Raw genomic sequence first — 27,833 nt, forward strand, 5'->3', positions numbered from 1 at the left:
GGTAGGATAGTCAGTTTTACTAGGGTAAGCTTGGCAGCGTGAGTGAAGGAGGCTTTGTTGCGGAATAGAAAGCCGACTCTTGATTTGATTTTCGATTGGAGATGTTTGATATGAGTCTGGAAGGAGAGTTTGCAGTCTAGCCAGACACCTAGGTACTTATAGGTGTCCACATATTCAAGGTCGGAGCCATCCAGGGTGGTGATGCTAGTCGGGCATGCGGGTGCAGGCAGCGATCGGTTGAAAAGCATGCATTTGGTTTTACTAGCGTTTAACCTCTTCCCTCTACTCGGGACGCTTGCGTCCCAACTAGAGCTCTGGAAATGCAAATGTGCTACGCTAAATGCTAATAGTATTAGTTAAAACTCAAACGTTCATTAAAATACACATGCAGGGTATCGAATTAAAGCTACACTCGTTGTGAATCCAGGCAACAAGTCAGATTTTTAAAATGCTTTTCGGCGAAAGCATGAGAAGCTATTATCTGATAGCATGTAACACCCCAAAAGACCCGCAGGGGACGTAAACAAAATAATTAGCATTTCGGCGTTACACAAACCGCACAATAAAATAGAAAACATTCATTACCTTTCACCATCTTCTTTGTTGGCACTCCTAGATGTCCCATAAACACTATTTGGGTCTTTATTTCGATTAAATCGGTCCATATAAAGCCTAGATATCGTTATATGTAGACTGTGTGATAAACAAAAAAAACATCGTTTCAAAACGTAACGTCATTTTTTAAAATTCAAAAAGTCGACGATAAACTTTCACAAAACACTTCGAAATACGTTTGTAATGCAACTTTAGGTATTAGTAAATGTTAATAAGCGATAAAATTCATCAGGAGGCGATGTAAAGATCATTAGCTGTCCGTCTGGAAAAATGTCCGGCTAGAAACTCAACGAAAATATCCGGTCCTAGACCGGAGGAGATACGGTGTCCTGCATGTGTTTGACCAAGAAAAAACTCGAAGGGAAATGACAAGACTCTAGACACCGTGTGGAAGCTGTAGGTACTGCAACCTCAGTCAATTAATTGTGGTTCACCTTTATCAATGGGTTCAAGTAGCGCATGGATATATTTTCCCATTTTCAGTGATCAGTTTTTCCTGTGCTTTTCGATGTAAATGCCGTTCTGGTAAAGCCACAGCAGTGATTTAACCAGTTTTATAAACGTCTGAGTGTTTTCTATCCACACAGACTAAGCAAATGCATATACTATATTCCTGGCATGAGTAGCAGGGCGCTGAAATGTTGCGCGATTTTTAACAGAATGTTCAAAAAAGTAGAGGGTAGAAGCAACAGGTTAAGAGCAGTTGGAGGCCACGGAAGGAGTGTTGTATGGCATTGAAGCTCGTTTGGAGGTTAGATAGCACAGTGTCCAATGACGGGCCGAAAGTATATAGAATGGTGTCGTCTGCGAAGAGATGGATCAGGGAATCGCCCGCAGCAAGAGCAACATCATTGATTTATACAGAGAAAAGAGTCGGCCCGAGAATTGAACCCTGTGGCACCCCCATAGAGACTGCCAGAGGACCGGACAGCATGCCCTCCGAATTGACACACTGAACTCTGTCTGCAAAGTAATTGGTGAACCAGGCAAGGCAGTCATCCGAAAAACCGAGGCTACTGAGTCTGCCGATAAGAATATGGTGATTGACAGAGTCGAAAGCCTTGGCAAGGTCGATGAAGACGGCTGCACAGTACTGTCTTTTATCGATGGCGGTTATGATATCGTTTAGTACCTTGAGCAAGGCTGAGGTGCACCCGTGACCGGCTCGGAAACCAGATTGCATAGCGGAGAAGGTACGGTGGGATTCGAGATGGTCAGTGACCTGTTTGTTGACTTGGCTTTCGAAGACCTTAGATAGGCAGGGCAGAATGGATATAGGTCTGTAACAGTTTGGGTCCAGGGTGTCTCCCCCTTTGAAGAGGGGGATGACTGCGGCAGCTTTCCAATCCTTGGGGATCTCAGACGATATGAAAGAGAGGTTGAACAGGCAGGTAATAGGGGTTGCGACAATGGCGGCGGATAGTTTCAGAAATAGAGGGTCCAGATTGTCAAGCCCAGCTGATTTATACAGGTCCAGGTTTTGCAGCTCTTTCAGAACATCTGCTATCTGGATTTGGGTAAAGGAGAACCTGGAGAGGCTTGGGCGAGGAGCTGCGGGGGGCGGAGCTGTTGGCCGAGGTAGGAGTAGCCAGGCGGAAGGCATGGCCAGCCGTTGAGAAATGCTTGTTGAAGTTTTCGATAATCATGGATTTATCGGTGGTGACCGTGTTCCCTAGCCTCAGTGCAGTGGGCAGCTGGGAGGAGGTGCTCTTGTTCTCCATGGACTTCACAGTGTCCCAGAACTTTTGGAGTTGGAGCTACAGGATGCAAACTTCTGCCTGAAGAAGCTGGCCTTAGCTTTCCTGACTGACTGCGTGTATTGGTTCCTGACTTCCCTGAACAGTTGCATATCGCGGGGACTATTCGATGCTATTGCAGTCCGCCACAGGATGTTTTTGTGCTGGTCGAGGGCAGTCAGGTCTGGAGTGAACCAAGGGCTGTATCTGTTCTTAGTTCTGCATTTTTTGAACGGAGCATGCTTATCTAAAATGGTGAGGAAGTTACTCTTAAAGAATGACCAGGCATCCTCAACTGACGGGATGAGGTCAATGTCCTTCCAGGATACCCGGGCCAGGTCGATTAGAAAGGCCTGCTCACAGAAGTGTTTTAGGGAGCGTTTGACAGTGATGAGGGGTGGTCGTTTGACTGCGGCACCGTAGCGGATACAGGCAATGAGGCAGTGATCGCTGAGATCCTGGTTGAAGACAGCGGAGGTGTACTTGGAGGGCCAGTTGGTCAGGATGACGTCTATGAGGGTGCCCTTGCTTACAGAGTTAGGGTTGTACCTGGTGGGTTCCTTGATGATTTGTGTGAGATTGAGGGCATCTATCTTAGATTGTAAGACTGCTGGGGTGTTAAGCATATTCCAGTTTAGGTCACCTAACAGAACAAACTCTGAAGCTAGATGGGGGGCAATCAATTCACAAATGGTGTCCAGGGCACAGCTGGGAGCTGAGGGGGGTCGGTAGCAGGCGGCAACAGTGAGAGACTTATTTCTGGAGAGAGTAATTTTCAGAATTAGTAGTTCGAACTGTTTGGGTATGGACCTGGAAAGTATGACATTACTTTGCAGGCTATCTCTGCAGTAGACTGCAACTCCTCCCCCTTTGGCAGTTCTATCTTGACGGAAGATGTTATAGTTGGGTATGGAAATCTCTGAATTTTTGGTGGCCTTCCTGAGCCAGGATTCAGACACGGCAAGGACATCAGGGTTAGCAGAGTGTGCTAAAGCAGTGAGTAAAACAAGCTTAGGGAGGAGGCTTCTGATGTTGACATGCATGAAACCAAGGCTTTTTCGATCACAGAAGTCAACAAATGAGGGTGCCTGGGGACATGCAGAGCCTGGGTTTACCTCCACATCCCCCGCGGAACAGAGAAGGAGTAGTATGAGGGTGCGGCTAAAGGCTATCAAAACTGGTCGCCTAGAGCGTTGGGGACAGAGAATAAGAGGAGCAGGTTTCTGGGCATGGTAGAATATATTCAGGGCATAATGCGCAGACAGGGGTATGGTGGGGTGCGGGTACAGCGGAGGTAAGCCCAGGCACTGGGTGATGATGAGAGAGGTTGTATCTCTGGACATGCTGGTTGTAATGGGTGAGGTCACAGCATATGTGGGAGGTGGGACAAAGGAGGTATCAGGGGTATGAGGAGTGGGACTAGGGGCTCCATAGTGAACTAAAACAATGATAACTAACCTGAGCAACAGTATACAAGGCATATTGACATTTGAGAGAGACATACAGCGAGGCATACAGTAATCACAGGTGTTGAATTGGGAAAGCTAGCTAAAACAGTAGGTGAGACAACAGCTAATCAGCTAGCACAACAACAGCAGTTAAAATGGCAGCACAATTGGTTAGGAGCTTGTAAAACAGCAGCCATCTCCTCCAGCACCATTCTTCTCTCATGGTCAGTCCATGTCAGGGTGCACAGGGTCCATGTCAGGGTGCACTTTCATTTTTTGGCCCTATCACTACACAGCTGATTCAAATAACCAACTCATCAAGCTTTGATTATTTGAATCAGTTGTGTAGTGCTAGGGCAAAAACCAAAATGTGCACCCAGTGGGGTCCCAGGAAAGAGTTTGGGAAACCCTGGTCTGTCATATTTAAGCAAAAATGCCTGCGGGGTTGTGGTGCTGTGATGTGGTTGGACCCAGTTGCAGAGAAGAGACCAGACGAGGAATGGTTAAGGATAAACATAAATACTTCACTGATAAACAGTTGCCGCAGGATCACAGTACAGTGGGGAAAAACAACAAACAATAAGTCTCAAAAACTCACTCAGGAAACACAGACAGACAGACAGACCAGACAGACCAGACAAGACAAGACAAGACCATTTAAGCTCCTGCAAAGGAAACCAGAAAACACATCTCTTTTAACAGGGAACTTGTGAGTAATAAGACACACCTGAGTGTCATTAATGTCTCTAGGATGGTCTCTGCCCCCTCTGGTGATAGGTAGAACCATGACAGGTACAGTATATGGCCAATATACCATGGCTAAGGGCTGTTCTTAGGCACGATGCAACGCTGTGTACCTGAATACAGCCCTTAGCTGTGGTATATTGGCAATATACCACAAACACCCGAGGTACCTTATTGCTGTCATAAACTGGTTATCAATGTAATGAGAGCAGTAAAAATACATGTTTTGTCATACCCGTGGTATACGGTCTGATATATAACGGCTTCAATCAATTTATAATAGCTGTTATACAGCTTGTTTCACACATTCTTCAACTTCAACGAGAATGACTCCAATGATTAAAGAATGTCATGCACGGGGGATTTATGACGATCAATGTGACTGTCATCATCCAACAGGCCAGTTGCAACGCAACATTATGGAGATCATGTGTACGGCATACCACTTTTAGCTGTATTTCCAAATCACCACTTAAAGTGAGGAACTAGATCTTCCACTAATGCAGACAACAATACTAAATCAAATGGATGTTTATACCTTCCAAGACCATAAACATAATTTCATGAGAGAATCAGAAGCAGGGCCTCCATTTTAATTATTATCTTTGGGTGGAAATCTGGTCCTGCTTTGCTCAGCAGCTGGAGCCCTTTCAGGCAATTACATTAATTTGCACCTCTACAATGCTGGCAGCAGCCAGTCGTGAGAATAAAAAAACATTCAAATGGCAGATTTACAAAACAAAGATGGAGAGTGTTAAAAAATGTGTCATTTTTGGTGAACAAAAACAGTCCAATTCCAGGAAGAGGGATTAGAACTGGGTGAGACTTTTTCACGACACAGTCAGTCAGTCAGTCGGTCAGTCAGTCGGTCGGACAGCTGGGCTAATGGGACGTGTGTTTGCTTTGACCTGAATCTGGCATCCGTCCCACTCCTTAAAAACATCTGGGATTGACTTGGTTCCCGGAGAGGCTTATTAGAGCCTGGCAAAGTCCACCCATGTATTAAAGTTCTCCATAAAGAGTGGTAATTGCTGCCCACTGGATTACCCAATTCATGCTTGTAAATCACACATACTGCTTGTTTAAAGGGCTACGGCAGAACCAGAGGAGGAGGAACAACAGGGTCTCAGTCTGAACCTCCTGCAAAACCTCAGAGGTCGAACAAGTTCAGCACTGTGCCAGGAAGAGTAGGCAAGAGGTAACATGGGGTGAAAGCTAACAGCTTGGCTTGATTTGGCCAGTTTGGCAAAGACATAAGTTTGCACTATTTGACACGTAAAGGCTTCTGCATGTCTCAGTTTGGCTAGCGCCTAGCCAAAAGAGTTTGCTCGCATACTCCCTTCAAAGACCTTTGCCTGAAAAATGAGAAAAAGCAGCAATAGTGCTGTTTGTCCATCTTAAGATGCCGTAGGCAGTATACACTTCAAAATAGTCCGAACTGAATGTCGGACACATCCAATGGGCATTATCTCACACCTAGAGAAGATTGTAAAAGGTCGGCACAATATCTGGTAAGGGATGGAATGCGCTTAACTCTTATTCTCTTCAGCTTGTGTGGCCTACCACTTCACGGCTGAGCCGTTGTTGCTTCTAGATGTTTCGACTTCACAGCACTTACAGTTGACCGGGGCAGCTTTAACAGGGCAGAAATTTGATGAACTGACTTGTTGGAAAGGTGGCATCCTATGACGGTGCCACGTTGAAAGTCCCTGAGCTCTTCAGTATGGCCATTCTATTGCCAATGTTTGTATATGGAGATTGCATAGCTGTGTGGTCGATTTTATACACCTGTCAGCAAAGGGTGTGGCTGAAATAGCCGAATCCACTCATTTGAAAGGGTGTCCACATACTTTTGTATATATAGTGTATTTACTACAATCACTCTTTAATAAATATCCAATGCCACTTCCCCTGAGCTGTCCACAAAGACAGCCTACTGCACTAGTAAAGCTGTCTCATAAGCTCATAGCAGGAGGCCATTCACAGAAGCCAGAGCCATGTTAAATTCATGAAGAGTCGATCGGTGTTGAGTCACATTTTATTCTTCTCTGGCCCCTGCATGCAAAAGACCTGCTTACTTCTCGCCAGGCTGCTGAAACAAGAATGAGATGCATTCAAATTTGAAAATGCAAATCTCCTATAATCCCTTAAGCATGGAGGACAGGAGTTATTTTTATTGAGGCGGTGGTGAGATTTCTTCCGCCATGGTAATGATTATGGACAATAATGCGAGAGAGCATATGAACTTGGAGGGTTCTGAGGGATTGACAGGTAAATAATAAGGTTAGATGTTCATTGATCACATCCCTGACCTAAAACTCTTCTCTTCTCGTAGTTTCACATTTGCCTTGCTTTGGGTTTAGGTAAAGAAGCCTACACCTCTCACAAAATGCTTCTTGGGTTAAGGTTGCATGACATCTCTAGTTTTTGGAAAGTCTGGTTTTAGTCTGAGGGAAAAAGCATTTGAAGTAGGAATGTTAATGTTTTGTTGGCCTCATGACCTTGCTCCTTCCTGTAGGCCCCTTAATCCTCTCATGCTGGTTGGGGGGAGGGGGATGACCTTTGGGTTCAATGAGACTGCAAGGCTGTTATTCTTCGGACTTGTAATAGCGTTGACCCTGTTGCTATGCTTTGAGGCATCTTGGCTATACAATTGCACATACTGTATCTTCAGCCTATAGAGCACTGATAGGCGAATACGATATATCCTAGACTGTCACCCCACCACTAAACGTAAAATGCGACTGAGAGCGTCCAACACAGCGAAGCAGAACACATCGAGCACTTACCCTCGCGTTTGCCCAACACTGTGAGTCAAAACCTGAATTTGACATAGGGACTCATACAGCTGTGAATCAGCTGCGAGCTGTTGCTCAAAACCAGAATTCCTCACAAAACTACAGGAGCCAATGCCTTACATGAGTCATGGCATTTATTCTCTCAGACACGGCGCAAATGACTAAAAGCAACATTCAAAGAGAGAGGCGCCATCTCCTTTGCATCGAACAAGATGGATAGTAATATTTCATGCAGAATAGGAAAATGGAGGCCAATTGAAAAAGCTCTACTTCTCCCTACTGTCAATGAGAAATGGGAGAAACGGATCAGCGGATGCCTTATGCTTTAAATTATGCAAATCTTACTGGCTCTGTCAGTAGTAACGTGCACTTTTCAGATGTATCTCTAGTACTCAAAATGAACATGTCAGAATGGAGGAAGAAGTGGGAAGAATGTTAATCAAATCAAACATACAAAACAGGGATAAAATCAACAATTTGCCACTCAAACGGCTATGGGCCAAAGAGTAACGCTTGAGTTTTGACATTGAGAATTACACACCAGTGGCAGTCTCAAACTGCGAAGTGACACTGTGGCATGGATCCAAGGTGGCAGGGAAGTCATGACATTTAGACAACGGTAACATCTATGGAGGAGGCTTGCAGGAGACGTCAGCCATTCCTCAAAGATTTCGTCTCATGCCAGCTCTTGTCAGAGGGAGCGCGAGAATGAGAAGACTCAAGTGGAAAACGGTGACGGATACCGCACTGTGTACGACGGCCCTAAAGGGCCTCATCAATGAACGCTCTCACATGTTGTCAGTGGCTTAATAAAGTCCTCTCTTGCCACACAAATGTCCATACTCATGACCTACCAAGGTAATATAGGCCTAATCAGTTCAGACATTACACTAGCACAATAGCAGTATCCATCAGTGCGACATATCAAGCATTACAAGTGCAAACCGTTTAAAATTGCAGCACTTTTTTCAAACAAGAGGAACGCCGCCCCTGTTAACGACAGACTCGAATTGGTTGGGTTGGACACCATCTGGTCTGTTGTTTGCTTTGACGGAGCTCCTGCCTCGTTCAGATCTCAGCCCCATGACACTGGGCGATATGGGTTCACACAGTGTCCTGGCAACATGATCTATCCACACTACTGCACCTGACAGACACTATTCTTAGCCCAGGCCAGGAAGACCTTTCTCTTTCTCCCTTGGTACTCCAGGGTCATGTTCATTCGGCAACCAACGGGGGGGGAGACTGAACCAGGGTGGGACTACATGGACTTGTTCAATGAGAAATGCTCATTTGCGTTTTCCATTGCAAAACATTTTACATTGTGTGTGCCCTAATGTACACAACCCAGGCTGCAGTGGAGAGAGACTGGGCTGGGGCCGTTAGTGGACTTGGTTTAGGCACAGCAGGCAGCCAGCCACTCCAAGTCTTCCATACCAGGTGGCCAAAGGGTAAATAATATCTGGAAATGCCATGTGCTGTGCTGTGTGAAAGGCTGACAGCCTATTGTAGACACTGACTGGCAGTTGTTTGGATTACATCTTTTGTTTCTGCTCCCTGACATCAGACAGTAATAGGCCACTTAAGAAGATTGATCACCAATGTCAGTTATTTCATTAACGCTTTTCTAGCGTTTATTAACACCTCTGAACTATCCATCTGTGTTTGCTAGAGTAGGAATGTGCATGGCAGCATATTTTCTATACGTTTGTTTCAAACGTCATTTCATGAAAGTGGATGACCGATGGCTGAGATAAACCGATTTGTGTGGCAACAATGTTTTATTATTAGTTAGGAGAGCGTTTAAAAGCCACCGACAGATCAAGTCGATGCTGTATCTGGAGTGATGTGAATATGAACTAGTGTGGTGAAATGCAGAGTTGGAAATAGTATTACTGTGCAGTCGTGCTAGCTGCTGGTGTAACTACTCTCATGTCTGGCAGACCCAAAAAAGGAGGGCCATAAAACATGTCTTCACAACCAACAAAGGTCAATTACAGTGGGATGTGAAATTATTGACACCCTTAATAAAGATGAGCAAAAATGACTATATAAAATAAATAATTAAATTACTGAGCTATGTTGTATGCTCCAAAGAATTAGGAAATTATATTATTTTATACTAATACAATTACTCAGAGGAAGAGATTTTGTTTAACAAGTACTACATTTTTTCTTTCATTTAGGTAGGAGTCAAAATTATTGACACCCCTGTTTTCAATTCCCTTTCAATACATCACCGTGCGAGGATTGGACTGAGATTAAGACGAATGTCGATTTTGTGGCCAATTCACCATTTATTTGTGGATTTTGATGTGTGCTTGGAGTTATCTCGCTTTATGATCCTCTTATGGTCAAGTTTCAGCCTCATGGCAGAGGCAACCAGGTTTTTGGCAAAAATATCCCGGTACTGGGTGAAGTTCATGATGCCATTGACCTTAACAAGGACCCCAGGACCAGTAGGTATGGGGTTCTTTTCTGCTGATGCATTCTCATTTCGACACCAAACCCACCACTGGTGTATGTGGCCAAAGAGCTCTATTTTCATGGCATCTGACCAAAGCACCGGTTCCAATCCAAGTGCCAATGCCGTTTAACATACTCTGCCCAAGCCTAAACAGGGCTGTCAATCATTTTAACACCTACTTTTTCGAGAGAAAAAAAGTATTACATGTTGAACAAAATCTCTTTCTCTGAGCAATTGTATTCGTTTAAAATAATATCATTTCCCAATTTTTTGGAGCATATAATAAACTCAGTATTTGAATTATTTATTTTATACAGTAATTTTTGCTCATCTTTATCAAGGGTGTTAATCATTTCAGACCCCACTGTACATTTGTAGAGGATGACAAAGTACAGTACGCCTTCGGTGTGGACTGTGGAGTATCAAATGAGGGGTACATTGTACATTATGCCCAAGGCGAGATTCCCGTGCCATCTTAACTCCTCTGCTGTTCAGTGATACAGGACACTGTCTGCCTGCCGCTATGTCATAAAACCATTCATTCATAAATCTCCTGATGCACCCAAAGAGGGAGGGACATTATATCACTACTTCATACAAACAGTGGCCATCATTCCAGGTGAGAAAACCTCCTGTCGACGCACAGATATGAAGCCAATTCTGAGACCAGGTCTTGTGGTAACGGTAGCCAGGCGTGCTAACACTTTAGTAATGTATGTTGGGTCAATGGTTTGTTATGATGGATCAGGTTTAACTGCAGTCGAATCGTTATCATTTGCCGACACCCAGCAGGTGATCTACCGCGCATGGCTGATGTTCTTGTGGGTCTGTCTTGTTTTTTGGAATTCTATCCAACAGGCCTAACCAGATATATTCGTAAGCAATTCTTCAAGACTAACGTAATCGTTTTTTGGTACTTTTGGTACACTCTCCATGAAAGTGTACATGTAATTCAACCTGATTGGATATCATCCATGGCCGTTGTTATATCTTAACACCCCTGGTCTCCAACGATGTGATGGGGGGGATTCATTTCTGTTAATTGCTTTTGCATAACAGCGAGTGTTTATTTAAGACATGACATGACTTGCCCGTTTCCCATGCAGGGGACATCGCAGTGGGTGTCATTCCACATGGAGCAGCTGTTACCCAGGCCCGGCGAGAAAGTCTGCATTGGATCATCAGGAAGCAGTGGTCATTAGAGAGATCTCTTAAAGCAAGGTAGCACTTACAGCCAGCCAGGACATGACAGGGGCTTACAATGGCTAACTTTGCCTGTGGCTTGGACTGAGCTGAGGGTTTGGTGGCCATTAGGATAATTGTTTGCTTGAGGACGTGTGCCAGTTACAGTAACCACATTCATTTGATCACTGTAATATCACGTAGGCCTACTGTAAAGTACTGGAACTGTAAAGTTCAACTATTCTTTCAAAAAAAAGATACATCAACTTTCTCCATGACAGGCATGTCAAGCATGCACCTTGTAATAAGTTGCCATGGAGAAGCAATCATGTGCGTAAAGCCGTAGGTGCACATTCTTGGCCCCTGTTCCCGCCTTCTGTCTCACAACAAAGACTTGGAAGAGCAACAGTGAGCAGTGACACCTGTACAAAACTATGCAAATATATGTGCCTGTCAATCATCATTGTCACACAGTCCCTCAACAGTCATGAATTTACATTGAAACAAGAAGAGATAAGATGTGCTTTATTATCCATTAATTTACAGAGAACGGAAATGTGTCTTTATGCTCACAACCCCCCCCCCCCGAGACACACACCCACATACCTCGAGGGGCTGGAAGCAATGGGTCAGCCGCAGTACAGTGCCCCTGGAGCAATTATAAGGGGTTAAGTGCCTTGCTCATGGGCACAACGACAGGCGATGGTATCTAGCATGATGCCAGCAACCCTCTGGTTGCCGGCTCACTTCGCACAAGAATATCTGGTCTGAGCTGGGATTGAAACCAGCAACCCTCCGGTTGCCGGCTCACTTCGCACAAGAATATCTGGTCTGAGCTGGGATTGAAACCAGCAACCCTCCGGTTGCCGGCTCACTTCGCACAAGAATATCTGGTCTGAGCTGGGATTGAAACCAGCAACCCTCCGGTTGCCGGCTCACTTCGCACAAGAATATCTGGTCTGAGCTGGGATTGAAACCAGCAACCCTCTGGTTACTTTCCCGCTTGTCTAAGTACTGGGTCATTCCATCCCTGTAGTCCCATCTTCACCGCTACTACTATTGTCTGAGCAGCTAACCGATCGCTGCAGCTGTACATAGTCCATCAGTATATACTCCACCCAATTTACCTACCTCATCCCCATACTGTCTTTATTTTATTTACTTTTCGGCTCTTTTGCACACCAGTATCTCTACCTGCACATGTTCATCTGATCATTTATCACTCCAGTGTTAAACTACTAAATTGTAATTATTCACTCTTATGGCCTGTTTATTGCCTACCTCCTCATGCCTTTTGCACACAATGTATATAGATTTTTAAAATTATACTATGTTATTGACTTGTTTATTGTTTTCTCCATGTGTAACTCTGTTGTTTTCTGTTCACACTGCTATGTTTTATCTTGGCCAGGTCGCAGTTGCAAATGAGAACTTGTTCTCAACTAGCCTACCTGGTTAAATAAAGGTGAAATAAATCTTCTTTTTTTTTTTAAATTGCCGTGATAGTGGATACAAGCATGATATGATGGAAAATGTGTGTCTCTTTAGGGAGGATTATTTTGGTAAAGATCTCTCCCCTGCCCCCCTGGGGTTAAGTGGTGAAGGGGCGTTGGTTGGGCTGCAGGGGGCGGAGGGCTCACTCATCGATGGGCCTCTTTCATTATCCACTGCTCCCTGGACTAGTGATTATCTCCCCAGCTAGGCAACAGATAAACGTCCCACTCTTACAGGTCAGGGTAGAGTCGCTCCACCAGGACCCTTGGGGAAGAATAGAACTCCAAAGGGCATGGAATGGAATGTACACTCCTTCCGAATAGGATGATAAGAAACCAAGGATGGGCAAGAGTATTCATTTTTGAGAAGGGGGGGGGGGGGCTTCGTCTCAATTAAATAAAATGATCTATGTGGCATTGCTACACACAAGGATATACCACGACATTTGAAATTCTTAATTTCATAAAACGACAAACTTTTGATGGAAGTTTTTAATGATGTACGCACGTTTCATGCTTGTAGATTGTTGTTATTTTCTGCCAATAAGTGGTGCGCACTAAAGTCAGAGTCTCCATGTGTAGCAACGTGAAGTGGGAAATCTCTAATCAATGGAAAATGTCAATCAAATGACATAATTAAGTTAGCCAAAAGTGAAGGAGTAGGCTACAATGAGCAACTGACAGGTAGGCTGTTGTTTAATCTGAATGGAGTTGTTGTAGACAAGGATAGGGAGCACAGCAAAATAGCCTCAACTAGCCTAGCTAGCTGGCTAGTTAACATAGCTAGCTGGATATCTTAGCTAGCTTCTTTACATCAATTTGATCCAGTAAAGACTGGCACTGCCAGATGGGATGACAGATAACGTATGGTATTTACATGTTTGTCTAACTAGCGTGAATCAGTGGCCTCTCTCTCTCTCGCAACGCACATGGCCCTCCAGAGTCGCACAGACTGTGCAGCAAGTAATTGTCTAAGTTCAAAACAAAAGTTACCAAAAAAATACATGTATTTCAACTGTTTTTCAAAACATTCATGAGATTATTTGAATAGTGAAATGATTTCAAATGCCTATCTTTGTTTTATCTTAAAAAGGGATGGAATTTTGTGATGACTCAACAGATTGCTTTTGTCATGCTTTCTGAGGTCCATCTGGCTGTCCTCGTGTGAGGGCTGCACAAACACCCAAACCAGAAACTAAGATTGCCCCAAATAAGCAGTGCACTAGAACGCTTTGAAATCAAGTAGTCGAGTTGGCGACTACTTAGCCTGGGTGCCAGTCTGTTTCTGCTCTCTTGCCAACTCCTTATGGAATTGTCGTGTTTGGCATGACAATGAGTGACAAGGAGTTGGCAAAGTAAGATGACACAAACAGACCTGGGACCAGGCTAATCACTGCTAGCTAGGGTTTTTGCAATGATGTGTAAATTGATAGCGATTATTAATAAAAACATGACACACAATTGACAAAGAGGAAACAAGGCCTGGAAAAACCAACATGAGCCAACTTAGTACAAATCTGCTCCTTGTTCCCTCAGCCTATCCCCATCACACAGAAGTACCCTACGCCTTGACCTCTTTCTCCCCTCTCTATCCATATGAAATCCTGCGACTAGTGAGGACCAGCCACCTGACAACTTGCCCGCTTGACTCCATCCCCTCATCCCTTCCCCAGATCATCACTAGAGACCTTCTCCCATTCCTCACTTCCCGATCACTGGCTGCGTCCTGTCTGACTTCAAAATTGCCAGAGTTGCTCCCCTCCTCAAGAAACCAACACTAGACTCCTCTTGACGTCAAAAACTACAGAGCAGTATCCCTTCTTTATTTTCTTTCCAAACCAACTCTCTCACAACAATCTTTTTGACCCTAACCAGTCAGCCTTCAAGATGGGTCACTCAACCGAGGCTGCTCTTCTCTGTGTCACAGAGGCTCTCTGCACTGTCAAAGCTGACTCTCTCACCTTTGTTCTCATCCTAGTAGATCTATCTGCTGCAGTGGACACCGTGAACCATAAGCTCCTCCTCTCCACCCTTTCAGGGCTGGACGTCTCAGGCTCTGCACACTCTTGGATTGCATCCTACCTGGCAGGCTGCCCCGACCAGGTGATGTAGAGAGGATCTGTATCTGCACCACGTATTTTCACTACTGGTGTCCCTCAGGGCTTGGTTCTAGGCCCTCTCCTCTTCTCTCTATACACCAAGTAATTCCACTCCATCATATCCTCACATGGCCTTGCCTATCATTGCTATGCGGATGGCACTTAACTACTTTCTCCAGGTGGTGACACGCATCTCTGCGTGCCTGGCAGATATCTCAGCTTGGATGTCGGCCCACCACCTCAAGTTCAACCTCGACAAGACTGAGCTGCTCTTCCTCCCAGGGAAGGCCTGCCCACTCCAAGACCTCTCCATCACGGTTGACAACTCCACCACAATGTCCCCCTCCCAGAGTGCAAAGAATCTTGGCGTGACCCTGGACAACACCCTGTCGTTCTCTGCAAACATCAAAGCAATGACTCGCTCCTGCAGGTTCACGCTCTACAACACTCTTAGAGTACGACCCTACCTCACACAGGACGCGGCGCAGGTCCTAATCCAGGCACTTGTCTTCTCCTGTCCGGACTACTGCAACTCGCTGTTGGCTGGGCTCCCCGCTTGTGCCGTCAAAACCCTACAACTTATCCAGAACGCTGCAGCCCGCCTGGTGTTCAACCTTACCAAGTTCTCCCATATCACCCCGCTCCTCCACACACTCCACTGGCTTCCAGTTGAAGCTCGCATCCACTCAAACACCATAGTACTTGCCTACGGAGAAACTAGAGGATCTGCCCCTCCCTACATTCAGGCTATGCTCAAACCCTACATCCCAACCCGAGCACTCCGCTCTGCCACCTCTGGTCTTTTGGCTCTCCCACCCCTACGGGAGGGCAGCTCCCGCTCAGCCCAGGCCAAGCTCTTCTCAGTCCTGGCACCCCATGGTGGAACCAGCTTCCCGCTGAAAGTCCCTGCCCATCTTCAGAAAACATCTGAAACCCTACCTCTTCAAAAATGTATCTTAAATAATCCCCCCGTGATATGTGGTTGTCCCACCTAGCTATCTTCAGATAAATATACTAACTGTAATTCGCTCTGGATAAGAGCGTCTGCTAGCCTCCCGGGTGGCACAGTGGTTAAGGGCGCTGTACTGCAGCGCCAGCTGTGCCACCAGAGACTCTGGGTTCGTGCCCAGGCTCTGTCGTGACCGGGAGGGTCCGTGGGGCGACGCACAATTGGCCTAGCGTCGTCCGGGTTGGGGAGGGTTTGGCCGGTTGGGATATACTGGTCTCATCGCGCACCAGCGACTCCTGTGGCGGGCCGGGCGCAGTGCGCGCTAACCAAGGTTGCCAGCTGCACAATGTTTCCTCTGACACATTGGTGCGGCTGGCTTCCAGGTTGGATGCGCGCTGTGTTAAGAAGCAGTGCAGCTTGGTTGGGTATCGGAGGACGCATGACTTTCAACCTTCGTCTCTCCCAAACCCGTACGGGAGTTGTAGCGATGAGACAAGATAGTAGCTACTTCGAAATTGGGGAGAAAAAGGGTTAAAAAAAATACTTTATTTTTATTTTTTAAGAGCGTCTGTTAAATGACTCAAATGTAAATGTAAAATAGATTACATCAAAAGCGTGTCTCTGCCTGCCACAGAATTACTGTCTTCCTAATACCCACATTGATTTCTTCCCATGTCTAGGTGAAGGGACGGGGTAGGTTTAACCTAATCAGTCACTCCAACAAGCAGGATTGATCTGGCTTCTTGTTTCTGCCTGCTTGAGACACATGACAAAGGCTTTGGCTTAACGTCTTGTTTTGCCTTTCACATGGATGTCAATGGAAAACAACACATGGATATCGGTTGTAATTGTTGACAGAAAATGTCTTCCTTTGGCTAGTATTTCAACCTCTGGGGCCTTGCTTACCTAGTCCGTCTCTGAAAGCAATCAAACCACTGTCTAATAAGGTCTGATGAGTAATATCGGCCAACTAACTCCTAAGGATATAAAACCAATATACTTAACATTGCCTATAGCTTGTTCTGCTTAGGACAGAAACAAACTCGTATAAGCATTTGGTTCACCATGAGTACAACAATAATACCATGTGCTGGAATAGAAACATGTGTGTCCAGCCAGGCTAACCTTTCCCCTATTGACTTCTTTATTGAACATCTAAATGCACTCAGTATGCTGCCAGCCTGGACACACCTAGGGCTGCAGAATGGTGCAACAACAATTCTAAACAATGTGACTCAGTGGATAGCACTGAGCACTAACTCAAAACAGTCCCGTGTTCTTATTGTATCAATGAGCTCATTGTCCTATAATTTATGATTCAGCTCGAGCTCATAAAAATCACACAATAGAACAAAAGCACTCATCATGTAGCTTGATAAGTGTTCTTTATTATAACCATGTAATAGGCCAATCATCCTTCATACATATTAGAGGAGCAGCCAACAGTAAAGGTAATAGCGTGATTCCATGGAAAGGTCAACCGGAGTATGTACAGATAAAGTTAGTCATTTCCAAATGAAACCACGTTCTTAAGGTTTACACACCATATGTGTGCCATTTAGAGGTTGAATGTAAAAGACAAAAGATTTCAGTGCCTTTGAATGGGTATGGTAGTAGGTGTCGGTTTGTGTCAAGAACTGCAACGCTGCTGGGTTTTTCACACTCAACAGTCTCCCCGTGTGTATCAAGAACGGTCCACCACCCAAAGGACATCCAGCCAACTTGACACAACTGTGGGAAGCATTGGAGTCAACATGGGCCAACATCCCTTGTGAAACACTTTCGACACCTTGTAGAGTCCATGCACAAACTAATTGAGGCTGTTCTGATAGAAAAAGGGGGGGGGGCCTCAATATTAGGAAGGTGTTCCTAATGTTTGGTATACTCAGTGTATGTTGGAGTTCAGGCTTTATTTGACCAGTTTAATTAGGAAATTGCATGAATTTGGACAATTACAGAGTGGGAGGCCAAGACTCAAAAAAAGGTTTACCAGACAACCATATTTCATGGCTTTTAGAAAGGGGCTCACAACTGTCACACGGTGTTAGTTATGACGATGAGATGTTATGAAGCAATACAGACCAGATGGAAGCGTCTTGAGTTTGTTTGCGTGTTCTGCTACAAGATAGGGGGTGACTGGGACAGGCAATGTAGGGGGTGACTGGGACAGGCAATGTAGGGGGTGACTGGGACAGGCAATGTAACATCCCTAATGTTTTTTAGGAAAAGTTTTTGTAAAACAATCACCTTACATGTTACACCTTAAACCTCACCTTGCACCTTGCTTATTTTTCTGGATTATGTGTGTATTGTTGAGTTTTTACTGATCGGTATTACTGCACTATTGGAGGTAGAAACACAAGCATTTTTCCGCACCTGCGAAAACATCTGCAAATCTATGTACGTGTCGACCAATAAACTTTGATTTGATTTTACATTGGATCATCTTGAAACATTCGCTGTAAAGCCAACTTTCAACAAGGTTTTATATGGTCTATAATTGGTTTCTCTCTTGTCCTTGTCAGTATCCTTGTTCAGCGTTATGATATGCGTAACATCCATAAAAGGTTGTGGATGTGATGGATATTGATGTATCATGTCTTAGCTTCAGAAGCTTGTGCATCCACAGAATCGTGTTCTGAGCAGTGTTCTTCAGACATTTCCTGAAGCAATTGTTGATATCTCTCTAAAATCACGAGTTCTAGCTAAGATTCTCATGGAAAATATATGCTGAAATGCAGGCGTCATACACGGCAGTACTGTTTTTTTTTAGATAGAAAGATGAGAAGAGTATTTGTCAACAATCCGTGAATAGATGAAGGTGTTTATTAAGTCACATGCACAGGGTCGCAGATGTAGTTGCAGTGTATAGTGAAATACAGTGCAGGTCTGAATGAAACATTAATACAAAATTAAATAATAATAATAATATATACATATTTACAACCGTGACAATGATAAATAGTCCTGGAGTGTATATATTAAATGAAAAGCCTCCCAAAATATACTGACTTCATTCAGTGTCCAGAAAAGTGGATTGGCAGTAAAGGCACATGTATAGTCTAATTTACATATTTTGTTACAATATTTCAGAAAAATGTTGATACAAAAACATCTCATATTTGTGTCTACATTCAACTGGTAAAGGTTATTTGTTATATACACAACAGGTCAAAAGTTTTTGAACACCAACTCATTCAAGGGTTTTTCTTTATTTTTTAAAATGTTCTACATTGTAGAATAATAGTAAAGACATCAAAACTATGAAATAACACATATGGAATCATGTAGAAATTCAAAAAAGTGTTAAACAAATCAAAATATATTTGAGATTCTTCAAATAGCCACGCCTTGATGACAGCTTTGCACAGACTTACAAACTCCCAGACTTTTGCTAATATGTTCAGTCTCCCTAAAAAGCTTGTCCATTTCATGTACCATCCATACCTTTATTTATCCAACATGCCAATATTTGGTAGTTTACTTTTTGGGGGTACTATAGACACACACATCTGTATTTTGTTTTTCTATTCTGTGAGACATTAAAGTTGTGATTTTGCATGCAAATGTAATGTCCATAACGCTGGAACCGCCCAGTAAAAGGTGAGATGCTACATGCTACACATGAATGAAAGTCTCATTCATGAATTGCTCCATCCTATCAATGTGCTCTCACTCTCCTCTCCTAGAAGCATTCGTACCATTTTGAAATGAGAACATCGTAAGAGTGTCACTGGCGGGCTTATGGTAAATGTGTGACAGACAAAGTGACCCAGAAACCAGCAAACACACTGATGTGTAATCAATGAGTGGAAAAACACTGGGAGCGACGGTGGGAGGCGGTGTGTGTATGGGAGTGTTGTTGGCCAACCGCGTCTGTCATGTGAAGTACGCTGTGTTGGAGAGAGATAGGAGGGAGGTCAGGCAGTTGTGGGAAGCACGGTGGAAGCTACGGGTGTCCCACAGAGATAACCTTCAGTTTCAACACTGAAGCCTTATCTTCTCTAGAACTATAGAAGCGGCACTTGCTACTCACTTGGCAGGGCCATTCTGATGCAGTTGTTGATGATGGAGCTGGTTTTTCTAACTGTCTTCCAGACAGGTCTGATGTACTACATTGTATTGTATTAACCATATTGGGCACACCATTGTGGTCAGCATTGCCTCTGTGTTGCCCTTATCATTAGTGAGGCAGATTGCAGATACAATGTGGCTAAATATCATATTCATACAATTGTATTACTGTATAATACAGCAAGTGCAATTTCTTAATAGCCTAAAAATCATCGATCAACACAGATCATTTGGAAAAATAGAATAATTGTCAAACCATTGCCACTGATATGAGGGTTCGGGTTCAATAAGTAGTCCATCACTCCACAATAATTGTGTGTTCCATGCAATTAATTTGATAAGGGCCCACGCCCTTTTCTGTTAAAGAATAGAACTGAGGGGCGGTTTAAAGACTACTGTAGCCGTTGCACCTGCTGCTGCTACAACAATACAGACATCCAGGCACCACCATCCAACCCCCAATAATCGGTTATTAGATACATTACGACGGATAGGCCTAGCAGACGTCTCATGTTCCAAACGGACTGATGTTTTTTTCTTGTTTCCCCTTTAGATGTTAGTATATGTAGAGCCCACAAGGCAGCAATGGAAAAGCCTGCAGCAGTTGATTCACCGGCGTGATAGATAAACCAAATAGATAAACCAACCTGCTCCTTTCGCTTTTGCCAGCGACCGCATGGGCTTTCTTCGAGGATTTCGCTCTCATCTTCACTCTCCTCCTCCTTCCCCTCGGACCCTGAATTCCTCTCCGGGACTGACATAGTCATTGTATTCCGTGTTTTATGTTATTCCCCGTTGGTTTCACTCGAATGTAGCGCAGACGTCGCGCGCGAATAAAGGTTTCACAAAACACCTTAGAAATGTACGCCGTATAAAGTTACAATAAAAAGCTTAAATAAATGATCTAATATTCATGTTACTACGTTAAACAAGGAAAAAGGTTCCAGTCTAGTGCGCGCACTCAACTGTATGCAAAATAGATTGCGAAATGTTGCCCCTACTATCCGTATTCACAGCTGAAGAGCAAAACCACTCGTATGGAAAAAGCCTGTATGGGAAAGACGAAGTTGTTTTCCGATACCTCCTTTTGTTTCGTTATTTACTTTTACCATTTACGGTATGAAGTATTTGTTTTTTATACATATATCACCACCATGCGTCATGTCGGTGTTGTTGGTTCATTTGCTTCACCTATGTGAAGCTAGACACTAACGATTAGCCACAAAAGTGGAATTTGGCGGCTCGCCTTCAAAATAAAAGTTCCTATTGAAAGTGCTGCAAACGGATATAAATCAGTCTACTCAGTGACACCCACACAGAACACAACCGTGAAGAGTTTACACACATATTAGCGTCATAGCTCTTATTGTGGAACTTTAACTATGGGGAGTCAACTCACTATCCAGGCTATTGGACCCTGAACATCTACCCCCAAGCCATAAATCTGCTAAATAGTCAGTCCAGCTCGCTATTTGGTTAACTGCGCATTGGCCCACCTTTTCGCTATTTGGTTAACTGCGCATTGACCCACCTTTGCACTCTCTTTAGACTCATCACATGCAGCGCATTCGGAAAGTATTCAGACCCCTTCACTTTTTCCATATTTTGTTATGTTACAGCCGTGTTCTATTTTTAAAAAATAGTTTCCCCCCTCATCAATCTACACACAATACCCCATAATGACAAAGCAAAATCAGTATAGCACTCTTTTTTTTTTTACCCGGAAATATCACATTTACATAAGTATTCAGACCCTTTACTCAGTACTTTGTTGAAGCACCTTTGGCAGCAATTACCGCCTCAAGTATTCTTGGGTATGACGCTACAAACTTGGCACACCTGTATTTGGAGAGATTCTCCCATTCTTCTCTGCAGATCCTCTCAAGCTCTGTCAGGTTGGATGGGAAGCTTTGCTGCACAGCTATTCTCAGGTCTCTCCAGAGATGTTCGATTGGGTTCTGGCTAGACCACTCAAGGATATTCAGAGACCTGTCCTGAAACCACTCCTGCATTGTCTTGACTGTGTGCTTATGTTCATTGTCCTGTTGGAAGAAGAACTTTCGCCCCAGTCTGAGATCCTGAGTGTTCTGGAGCAGGTTTTCGTCAAGGATCTCTCTGTACTTTGCTCCGTTCATCTTTGCCTCGATTCTGACTAGTCTCCCTATCCCTGCCGCTGAAAAACATCCCCACAGCATGATGCTGGCACCACCATGCTTCACCGTAGGGATGGTGCCAGGTTTCCTCCAGACGTGACATTTGGCACTCTCCTTTTACCAAGATGGCGTAGCAGTGAAGATGTCTGTTTTGATTGTCTTGTCCCGTCCCTTGTATATATCGTTTTTCTTCGTATATATTTGTATTCTTTTTTTAATCTCATTGTCCATCTACGGACTGAACATACTCTCATGCAACACTCCTCACTCAATGTGGTATGGATCTGCTATTTTTATAACTTTTCAACCGGAACCCCGCTCAGAAGCTAGCCAGCTAACTAGCTACTAGCTAGTAGTCAGTTAGCCACTGCTAGTGGTCATCACCATTAATCCGGACTGCCAGCCTGCACAGCGCAATATCTAACCAGAGCATATCGGACTGCTTTTCTCTACCACATCCCCGGATTCCTACCGCAAGCTCTGAACCGTTACTCCAGATCATCACAGCTAGCTAGCTGCTATCCGAGTGTCTAACGTCTCTGTCCTGAAACAAGCACCAGTTAGCCTGGAGCTAGCCTCGAACTAGGCCCATCTCCCAAATAGCTGAAGAGATTCCATCAAGCAATCCCTGGGCTTCAATTACCTCTTTTGCCAATTGACCTGGACCCTTTGCTGCCGACAGAGCCCCGCCGATCCATCACGACTGGTCCACCGACGTGACCGTCCGGGGGGTTTCTGTCCCGGAGCAAGCACCAGTTAGCCTCGAGCTAGGCCCTTCTCCCGGCTAGCTGAAGAATTCCATCAGAAAATTCCTGGGCTTCAATAACTCTTCTGTCAATTGGCATGGACCCTTTGCTGCCGACACGGAGCCCCGCCGATCCATCACGACTGGTCTGCCAAAGTAACCATCCAAGGGGATTTCAACAGACTCTCCCGTTGCAACGTTCCCCTGAGGCCCATCTGCTAGCCTGCTGCTAGCCCCGGCCTGCTAGCTGTCTGAATCGCCGTGCCTCCAGCTCGCCTAGCTACTCACTGGACCCTATGATCACTTGGCTACACCTCTCCTTAATAATGTTAATATGCTTTGTCTATTGCTGTTTTGGTTAGTAATTTCTGTCTTATTTCACTGTAGAGCCTCCAGACATGCTCAATATGCCCTTATGTTCCACCCCCCATACATGCGGTGACTGCACCTGGCTTAAATGGTGCCTCACTCAAAGCCTAGGCTTACCTCCACTGTACTCACATCCTACCATACCCTTGTCTGTACATTATTCCTTGAATCTATTATTCTGCGTCCAGAAACCAACTCCTTTTACTCTCTGTTCTGAACGCACTAGATGACCAGTTCTTTTAACCTTTAGCCGTACTCTTATCCTACTCCTCATTTGTTCCTCTGGTGATGTAGAGGTTAACCCAGGCCCTGCAGCCCCCAGCATCACTCCCATTCCCCAGGCGCTCTCATTTGTTGACTTCTGTAACCGTAAAAGCATTGGTTTCATGCATGTTAACATTAGAAGCCTCCTCCCTAAGTTTGTTTCATTCACTGCTTTAGCACAGTCCGCCAACCCGAATGTCCTAGCAGTGTCTGAATCTAGGCTTAGGAAGGCCAAAATCCTGCAATTTTTCCATGGCTGGCCATGCTTTCCACCTGGCTACCCTTACCCTTGCCAACATCTCAGCACCCCCTGCAGCAACTTGCCCAAACCTCCCCACTTATCCTTCACCCAAATCCAGACAGCTGATGTTCTGAAAGAACTGCAAAATCTGGATCCCTACATATCAGCTGGGCTAGACAATCTGGACATGCTCTTTCTAAAATTATCCGCCGAAATTGTTGCAACCCCTATTACTAGACTATTCAACCTCTCTTTCATATCATCTGAGATCCCCTCAAATATTGGAAAGCTGCCGCGGTCATCTCCCTCTTCAAAGGGGAGACACTCTAGACCCAAACTGTAATAGACCTACAGTTGAAATCGGAAGTTTACATACACCTTATCCAAATGCATTTAAACTCAGTTTATCACAAATCCTGACATTTAATCCTAGTAAAAATTCCCGGTCTTAGGTCAGTTAGCACCACCACTTTATTTTAAGAATGTGAAATGTCAGAATAGTAGAGATAATTATTTATTCCAGGTCTTATTTCTTTCATCACATTCCCAGTGGGTCAGAAGTTTACATACACTCAATTAGTATTTGGTAGCATTGCCTTTAAATTGTTTAACTTGGGTCAAACGTTTCGGACAGCCTTCCACAAGCTTCTCACAATAAGCCTATTCCTCCTGATAGAACTGGTGTAACTGGGTCAGGTTTGTAGGCTTCCTTGCTCACACACGCTTTTTCAGTTCTGCCCACAAATTTTCTATAGGATTGAGGTCAGGGCTTTGTGATGGCCACTCCAATACCTTGACTGTTGTCCTTAAGCCATTTTGCCACAACTTTGGAAGTATGCTTGGGGTCATTGTCCATTTGGAGGCTTTAACTTCCTGACTGATGTCTTGAGATGTTGCTTCAATATATCCACATAATTTTCCTCCTCATGATGCCATGTATTTTGTGAAGTGCACCAGCCCCTCCTGCAGTAAAGAAGCACCACAACATGATACTGCCACCCCCGTGCCTCACGGTACGAATGATGTTCTTCGGCTTGCAAGCCTCCCCCTTTTTCAACCAAACATAACAATGTTATGTTTATTTCATCAGAGCAAAGGACATTTCTCCAAAAAGTATGATCTTTGTCCCCATGTGCAGTTGCAAACCGTGGTGTGGCTTTTTTATGGCGGTTATGGAGCAGTGGCTTCTTCCTTGCTTAGTGGCCTTTCTGGTTATGTCGATATAGCACTCGTTTTACTGTGGATATAGATTTTTTTGTTCCTGTTTCCTCCAGCATCTTCACAAGGTCCTTTGCTGTTGTTCTGGGATTGATTTGCACTTTTTGCACCAAAGTACGTTCATCTCTAAGAGACAAAACGCGTCTCCTTCCTGAGCGGTATGACGGCTGCGTGGTCCCATGGTGTTTATACTTGCGTACTATTGTTTGTACAGATGAACGTGGTACCTTCATGCGTTTGGAAATTGCTCCCAAAGATGAACCAGACTTGTGGAGGTCTACAATTGTTTTTCTGAGGTCTTCGCTGATATCATTTGATTTTCCCATAATGTCAAGCAAAGAGGCATTGAGTTTGAAGTTAGGCCTTGAAATACATCCACAGGTACACCTCCAATTGACTAAAATGATATCAATTAGCCTATCCTAAGCTTCTAAAGCCATGATATCATTTTCTGGAATTTTCCTAGCTGTTTAAAGGCACAGTCAACTTAGTGTATGTAAACTTCTGACCCACTGGAATTGTGATACAGTGAATTATAAATGGAATAATCTGTCTGTAAACAATTGTTGGAAAATGTCCTAACCGACTTGCCAAAACTATAGTTTGTCAACAAGAAATTTGCTGAGTGGTTCAAAAACGAGTTTTAATGACTCCAACCTAAGTGTATGTAAACTTCCGACTTCAACTGTATATCCATCCTGCCCTGCCTTTCTAAAATCTTCGTAAGCCAAGTTAATAAACAGATCAGCAACCATTTCGAATCCCACGGAACCTTCTCCACTAAGCAATCTGGTTTCCGAGCTTGTCATGGGTGCACCTCAGCCACGCTCAAGGTCCTAAACGATATCATAACCGCCATCGATAAAAGACAGTACTGTGCTGCCGTCTTCATCGACCTGGCCAAGTCTTTTGAATCTGTCAATCACCGCATTCTTATCAGCCGTCTAAATAGCCTTGGCTTCTCAAATGACTGCCTCACCTGGTCCACTAACTACTTCTCAGATAGAGTTCAGTGTGTCAAATCGGAGGGCCTGTTTTCCGGACCTCTGGCAGTCTATGGGGGTGCCACAGGGTTCAATTCCCGGGCCGACTCTTTTCTCTGTATACATCAATGATGTCGCTCTTGCTGCTGGTGATTCTCTGATCCACCTCTACGCAGACAACACCATTCTGTATTCTTCTGGCCCTTCTTTGGACGCTGTGTTAACAAACCTCCAGACGAGCTTCAATGCCATACAACACTCCTTCCGTGGCCTCCAACTGCTCTTAAATGCAAGTAAAACTAAATTAATGTTCTTCAACTGATCGCTGCCCGCACCTGCCCGCCCGTGTAGCATCACTACTCTGGAAGGTTCTAACCTAGAATATGTGGACAACTACAAATACTTAGGTGTCTGGTTAGACTGTAAACTCTCCTTCCAGGCTCATATTAAGCATCTCCAATCCAACATTAAATCTAGAATCGGCTTCCTATTTCGCAACAAAGCATCCTTCACTCATGCCGCCAAACTTAACCTCGTAACACTGACTATCCTACCAATCCTAGACTTCGGCGATGTCATTTACAAAATAGCCTCCAACACTCTACTCAGCTAACTGGATGTAGTCTATCACAGTGCCATCCGTTTTATCACCATATGCTACCCACCACTGTGACCTGTATGCTCTCGTTGGCTGGCCCTCACTACATATCCGTCGTCAGACCCAATGGCTCCAGGTCATCTATAAGTCTTTGCTAGGTAAAGCCCCGCCTTATCTCAGTTTTCTGGTCACCATAGTAACACCCACCCGTAGCGCAGGTATATTGCACTGGTCATCCCCAAAGCCAACACTTGCTTTGGCCGCCTTTCCTTCCAGTTCTCTGCTGCCAATGACTGGAACAAATTGCAAAAATCTCTGAAGCTGGAGTCTTATATCTCCCTCTTTAAGCATCAGCTGTCTGAGCAGCTTACCGATCACTGTACCTGTACACAGCCAATCAGTAAATAGCACACCCGAATACCTGATCCCCATATTATTACTTACCCTCTTGCTCTTTCGCACCCCAGTATCTCTACTTGCACATCTTCACATCTATCACTCCAGTTGTTACGAATCCTTTTTGGCCCGACAGTCTAGGGGGGATGGTAATGAGACCCGTAACATAACTCATGCAAATTATAATAGTGACAAAGTAAAAGTGAGAACGAAATAACTACGACAACTGAAATCTACCGTCAAACTCAAGGTTTATTTGTAAACACACGGTAATGGGGGAAGCAGGAAAAGGGGCTGAGCTGGACCCAAGGAAAGAAACAATACGTTTTTTTTTTTTAACTAAGCTAGACTAGCCTACTTTAACAACAGCTAACTAACTAACCAAAAATACAGTGGGTGGTCCGCCCAGTTCTAACTAGTGTATTTAACAAAGTCTACCTACGGGTAGTGTATGCCCATGGGCGACTTGTCTTGGTTTCCCCTTTTCCCACCAGCAATCAAACACAAACACCATAACCAAAAACAATACTCACAGGTGATGACAAAGTGCTATGGAGGTGCTCAAACAAAAGAGAAGTTAATACACAACGAGAGAGTGAAACACAGAGACCTACAGACATGGCATTTACAGAGGGATTGAGCTCTAGAGCAAACAACTGATGGGGTTTTTAAACCAAGGGAAAGGAACTGTGATTGGGTAGGAAACAGGAGGTGTGTCTTCTGATTGATGATTGGATTGGTGACTGATTGGGGAGTGATGATTTTCACCTGTGAGGGGAGAAGGAGAGAAAACAACACAGGATACATATACACACAGACACAGGATACCTGTATCCGTAACACCAGTATTAATGCTAAATTGTAATTATTTTTGCCTCTAGGGCCTATTTATTACCTACCTCCCTACTCTTCTACATTTGCACACACTGTACATAGATTTATCTATTTTTCTTTTGTGTTATTGACTGTACGTTTGTTTATGTGTAACTCGGTGTTATTGTTTTTGTCGCACTGCTTTGCTTTATCTTGGCCAGGTTGCAGTTGTAAATCAGAACTTGTTCTCAACTGTCCTACCTGGTTAAATAAAGGTGAAATAAAAAAATAAAAACAATTCAGGCCAAAGAGTTCAATCTTGGTTTCGTCTGACCAGATAATCTTGTTTCTTTTGGTCTAAGAGTCTTTAGGTGCCTTTTGGAAAACTCCAAGCAGGCTGTCATGTGCCTTTTACTAGGCAATGGCTCCGTTTGGCCACTCTACCATA

The 27,833-nt window shown here is 44.3% G+C and overlaps 1 protein-coding gene across 1 annotated transcript in view; it reads right to left on the reverse strand.

The window, feature by feature from the left end:
- The window catches only part of LOC115130340 (nuclear receptor-binding protein 2-like), a 60,708-nt gene extending 39,918 nt beyond the window's left edge, over positions 1–20,790 (reverse strand). Inside the window, exon 1 of the mRNA XM_029661384.2 lies at positions 20,253–20,790. Coding sequence (XP_029517244.1) covers positions 20,253–20,372 — 120 coding nt within the window. The 5' untranslated portion in view covers positions 20,373–20,790. The remainder of the gene's footprint in view (positions 1–20,252) is intronic.
- Positions 20,791–27,833: the final 7,043 nt, after the last annotated feature.

This window comes from Oncorhynchus nerka, linkage group LG6, assembly GCF_034236695.1.
Source record: "Oncorhynchus nerka isolate Pitt River linkage group LG6, Oner_Uvic_2.0, whole genome shotgun sequence".
NCBI classification, from domain to species: domain Eukaryota; kingdom Metazoa; phylum Chordata; class Actinopteri; order Salmoniformes; family Salmonidae; genus Oncorhynchus; species Oncorhynchus nerka.